Source organism: Oxyura jamaicensis, chromosome 14 (genome assembly GCF_011077185.1).
Source record: "Oxyura jamaicensis isolate SHBP4307 breed ruddy duck chromosome 14, BPBGC_Ojam_1.0, whole genome shotgun sequence".
Classification (NCBI taxonomy): domain Eukaryota; kingdom Metazoa; phylum Chordata; class Aves; order Anseriformes; family Anatidae; genus Oxyura; species Oxyura jamaicensis.
The window spans coordinates 4929796-4934968 of NC_048906.1; the positions used below are offsets into that span (position 1 = coordinate 4929796).

General features: G+C 56.3%; 1 protein-coding gene across 2 annotated transcripts; it reads left to right on the forward strand.

Moving 5' to 3' along the window:
* The first annotated feature begins 359 nt into the window (after positions 1-359).
* On the forward strand, positions 360-4072 carry LOC118174577 (galanin receptor type 1-like). Of its 2 annotated transcripts, XR_004754697.1 has the most exons (3): positions 360-723; positions 1175-3856; positions 3905-4072. XR_004754697.1 is itself a non-coding variant. In XM_035340005.1 (2 exons), the coding sequence occupies exon 2, from the start codon at positions 1279-1281 to the stop codon at positions 2596-2598; it is 1320 nt and encodes a 439-aa protein (XP_035195896.1). In that variant the 5' UTR covers positions 360-723; positions 1175-1278; the 3' UTR covers positions 2599-4072. The 2 variants fall into 2 exon arrangements, 1 of the variants encoding a protein (XP_035195896.1); XM_035340005.1 differs by having other exon boundaries at positions 1175-4072.
* The last annotated feature ends 1101 nt before the right edge of the window (positions 4073-5173 follow it).

Consider the following 5173-nt stretch of genomic DNA (forward strand, 5'->3'; position numbering starts at 1 on the left):
GGCTTGGCATGGCACGGCTCGGCTCGGCACGGCTCGGCTCGGCACGGCTTGGCATGGCACGGCACGGCTCGGCACGGCACGGCTCGGCTCGGCATGGCACGGCACGGCTCGGCATGGCACGGCACGGCTTGGCATGGCACGGCACGGCTCGGCATTTTCTCGGCACGGCTCGGCTCGAAGCGAGCCAACACTCCCAGCAGAGGACAAGCCGGGTGCCGTTCGGGTGCCAAAGGGGTGCCAAGGTAGATCCGTGCCGGCGGGGGGTGCACGGGGGGGAACGGGAGGTGCCCGAGTGGTTGCGGGGCGGGTGTACAGAGGGGGGCGGTGCGGGGTGGGGGGGACAAAGCGGGGGCTGCACCCCGGTGTGCGCTGGGGGGGGGGGGGGCATGGACCGGGAGAGCGCAGCGGGGTCTGCACGCAGCGCCGGGTGCGGCCGCGCACAGCTCGGGGGGGCAGGACAGGGCTGGGTGTGCCGAGCCGTGCCGAGCTGTGCCGAGCTGTACCGTGCCCAGCCGAGCCGTGCCGAGCTGCACCGAACCGTGCTGAACAGTGCCCAGCCGTACCGAGCCTTGCCGCGCCGAACCGTGCCGAGCCGTGTCCAGCCGAGCCGAGCCGAGCCGAGCCGTGCCAACCAGCGTGTGCCCGTCCCCGTGGCAGCGGGTCCCGCACCGCCAGCACACGGCAGAGCAGCCGGCGGGGGGAGCCGCTGCCCGCCCCTGCCCGGTGAGTGCCGCCGCGCCGCGACCGGGGCACAACCGGGGGGAGACGGGGAGGGAAACAGGGGGGTCGGGGGAAGCGGGGAGCACCGCGGGGAGGGGGGTTGGGGGGGGACCGGGCTGGGGGGCACATAACTTTGCCGGGAGGACGCGGGGGGGGGGCGGAACGGGGCTGCGCGGATGGGGCTGGGGCTGCCCTGCCGGGGTGCGGGGGGGATCGTGGCCCCCACTCCGGCTCCCCGAGGCCGGGCACTGACCCCACCCCCAAAAAAGAAAAAACAACTCCATGCCCCCCCAAGCATCTCTGCTGCCCGCTGCGCCCTCCCAGGCGCTCACAGCCGCGGCTGAACTAAGTTGCCCAGAAGCCATCCCCCCTCCCAGACCCCGGCATCTTCCCCCCCGAGGGGAAAATGCCGGCGGCAGCCCTCACCCCCCCCCCTCTGCATCCTCTTTTACAGGCGGTTCTGCTCCCACGTAACCATGCCAGGATCGCTCAGTGCGGCGCGGGAAGCTCTGCCCTGGTAGCCCGGGGTGCTCGGGGGGTGGGGGGGGGGGTTCAGCCATGAATTCCTCGTCCCCCGTCCCCCGGGCCCCTCCCGGCTTGCTGCAGCTCTGGCAGGAGGAGAACCAGACCCAAGGCGGGCTGTGGAATGGGAGCCAGGAGCTGGGCTGGGAAGAACTGGAGAAGATGCTCTTCCTCTTCGCCAAGGAACCTGTCACCATCAGCCTCACGGCCATGTACCTGGTATCCTTCGTGGTGGGCTTTGTGGGCAACATCATGTCCATCAGGGTGCTCACTCGGAAGCGCCCAAGCCGGGCGTCCAGCCTGAGTGCCACCCGCAGCCTCCTCATCAACCTGGCCGTGTGCGACCTCATGGTGGTGTGCGTCTGCATGCCCATCACCGTGGGGAACCTCATCTACAAAGCCTGGGTGTACGGGGACTTCCTCTGCCGGGCCGTACCCTTCATCCAGGCCGTTTCTGTCTCTGCCAGCGTCCTCAGCCTGACCGTCATCAGCGTGAACCGGTACTACAGCGTGCACAACCCGCTCAACGCCCGCTCTTTCTTCACCCAGAAGCGGATCCTCAGCACCATCCTGGTGGTGTGGCTGCTGTCCTCGGGGATCTGCATGCCGCTCATCTTCATGAACAGACGGGATGAGATTGGGGTGGTGGAGGGCTTGCCCCTGGTGTTCTCCATCTGCAGGGAGATTTGGCCTCAGGAGAGGCTCAAGCAAGCCTACAACTTTCTGCTCTTCTGTGCTCTCTACTGCCTGCCGGTCCTGTTCAACATGGTCATCTGCTTCCTCACGGTGCGCCGGCTGTGGAGCCGCAGCAGCCAGCTGAAGGAGAGCAGTGCCCTGAACCGCTCTCTGCCGGCCTCCAGGCTGAAGATCCGGAAGAAGGTGGCCCAGATGGTGGTGGCCCTGGTCCTGCTCTTCGCCATCTCTTGGCTGCCCGTCTACCTGATGGACATCTGGATCGATTTCAACATCCCCAAGTCCTTGCAGGATGTGACTCCTTCTCCTTGGATCCTGCAGCTCAGGCCCTTTGCCCAGTGGCTCGGCCTCAACAATTCCAGCCTCAACCCGATATGCTATTGCTTTGTTGGGAACCTCTACAGGTCAGCCAAGGAGATGAAGAGCAAGTACCACCAAAGAATGGTCTCTCTCTTTAACTTCTCTCTGTCTGAAGGGACAACCCGTTCCTCGGTCCCAGAGCTGCTCTCTTACCAGGGCTCCACGCAGCCTGCGAGGAAAGGACCCTCTGCCACGGGCAGGAGGTTTCAGGGAGGGCAGGGCAATAAGAACAAGTGTGGGCGCTTGAATTCTTGCCAGCATCCACCCCTGAACACTGTCTCCAGCGAGAACACTTCCCTGTAATTCGGCTCAGGCGGTGCACCTTACCTCCTCACCTGCATTTAAGGACTCTCGAGAGGTCTTTCTGAGCGAGATATTTTAAAGATGGGAAAAACTTTCCTGTATTCACTCCCACCACCAGTTCAAAAATACAGAGACAGGGCAAGAACATGAAAAAAAAATAAAAATAAAATAACATTTTAACTCAAATCAAGCGTTAAGACAAATGATTTCTACTGGGGACAACTGGATGTGTAACCTGTTGCCCAGCCGGCAGGCACATGATCTGACAGACAGCTTCCCAATGAGTGGGCTCTCCCCTGCAGCTCCATCTCCGAGTGCTACAGCAGAGAAGCAGGTTGGATACAGCAGCAACTTGGCTGCTTGCTGCTCATCCTGTGCCGATAAAAAGCAGCCAGAGCAGGCACTCTCTGCTACAGATATGTCAGTTGTCATTACAAGTAGTGAAGAAACGCTAGAAACAGCATCATAAAAAAATTAGTGGGGAATTTCACACACTTTACCACTCGAGATTTCATTGTCTGATCGTATTGTTTCACTCCCCCGTGCAGATAAGTTCTCCTGATGTGAAGAGACAGCGCCAGAAGTACTAAAGGAATCATCACCACTCCACGTTTGGAAATTCAGAAGGGATAATGGAGCCCTGGAGGTGATTTAGAAAATGCAATAGGAAAATATTCTTTGGGTATCAGCTGTCTTTTTCTTACCGCTATGTTACCGTGTGCGGAGTCAAAAGATCCAGGCTTCTATTAACGTGATTTGCACTTGAAAAACCAGCGCTTGTTTGGCTGTGTCTGTACCAAGCAAAGTCAATGACATGTGAAAATAAAAATAGAAAGTGTTTTATAGCTAGTAAAATCAGAATCAAATAATGCAATGCTATTTGTCTGGGAAGGAGAGAATCAAAGTGCTTTCTTCTCCCAAGGATCAGAAGTAGGTTAAAATCTATTTCTTCCATCATCTCTTTTAAAAGAGCCTTTGATAAATATATTGTATATTTTTATTACATTAGCATCGAAAGGCCGCACTAAAGCTTAAGAATCCCATTGCACTGAGCACTGGGGCTGTATGATAAGGAGGGGAAACTTTTCTCCCAAAGATCTCCAAGTGCAAACACACCAGAGCAGGCAACAGGTGGGAGGAAAAAAAATACAGCAACGCTCGGCAGGGCTGGAATGAAACCACAGACTGACCCCTACCCTGTGCCTGCCCCATGCTGGCTATGAGGGGCTGCACGCTGCATCCTGATGCTGCCAGAAGAGTCTGTCCACACCGATTCGTGCAGGGCTCCCCTCACAGTGCCCCGCAGAACAAAACCAGCAGGCATCCCGTGGGGGGGGTGGGTCTTTGCACCTAATGGAACTCAGGCTTTTGGAGGCTGGGGGCTTTTTGTGTTACTGAACGATGGGATGATGCTCTGCGAAATCTCAGTTTCAGATAACATCCTCCTGCCTTCTGGGAGCCTTTTGCTCACCAATAAATAAATAAATAAATAAATAATAAAAATAGAGGCCAAAAATAGCCATTCATACCATCAGGATTTCCACCTTTTTAATGGTCATTAAATAACATTTTATGTTACTAGCGATTTGCCTGGAAAACGAGAGATTCCTCCTTAACAGGCAGCACCCGCTGCGATTTGTATTCCCTTTCTGTGTGAAGGAGAAAGAAATTACAACTACTCAGATTTACTTTGGGTGGGAAATGTCTTTTATGTGTTCTGGGAGATGAGGACATCTGCATTTTTGCAGGTGATACAGGAGTGGAGTGTTGCTTGATCTTTTAGTGGCTGTGGAGCAAAGCCTGTGAAGATTTTATTTCCTCTTTCAGGGTGTATTTTTAGGGCTGGCAAAAATGTGCTGGGCTCTGGAGCATTAAAAGCTCGCTCCGAATGCCCACTGAGTCCAGGTCCCGGAGACAGATGTCTGCCACCCACAGACCAGATGTGACACGAGGCTGAAACCTCCCCACCTTGCCCTGACCAACATATTTAATCCTGCCCTGATTAAATTGCAATGAAAGGAACATGGAAATGCCAGACTGGCTCCATCCCACGGGGCAGCCCAGCTCTGAAAAAGGCCAGGATTGAATGATGCAAGGAGGAATTTTATTTTTTTTCCTCAGCTCACGTCCTACCCTGCCAGTCTCTGTGCCCTCCATGGAGGCAGACAAACCAGGGGCTGCAGGTTCTCCCAAAGGCTCCTGTGCCTTTCCCCTCTGCCAACAAACATCCCATGCCTTTCTCCAGCCCCACAGCTCCTGCCCTCTAAGACACACTGTGGCAAGCACCTTTTCCACCAGGCTGGGTCATCTCTTCACACTCCTAAATGTTTCTCAGTTCCGTTCAGTGTTGCTGTTTTCCTATAATAAAGTCGAATCGCTCTGTTTAACTCCTCTTTGGCTCCCTCCATCACTTCTCCCACTCTCCCCTGCCTCGGCTGCTTCTCTGCGGTTTCTGTCGAGAGATCTCCCCTTGTCTCTCACTGGTCACTGCTCGGCGATGAATTCCTCTCGATCTCACTCATTCACTTCTTCAGGTCTCTGATGAAAATCCCTTCCTGCCCCGCTGATGCCAGCG

What these genes read in the sequence shown, in the direction of transcription:
- LOC118174577 (XM_035340005.1), top strand. Translation starts at nt 1,279, where the DNA reads ATGAATTCCTCGTCCCCCGTCCCCCGGGCCCCTCCCGGCTTGCTGCAG.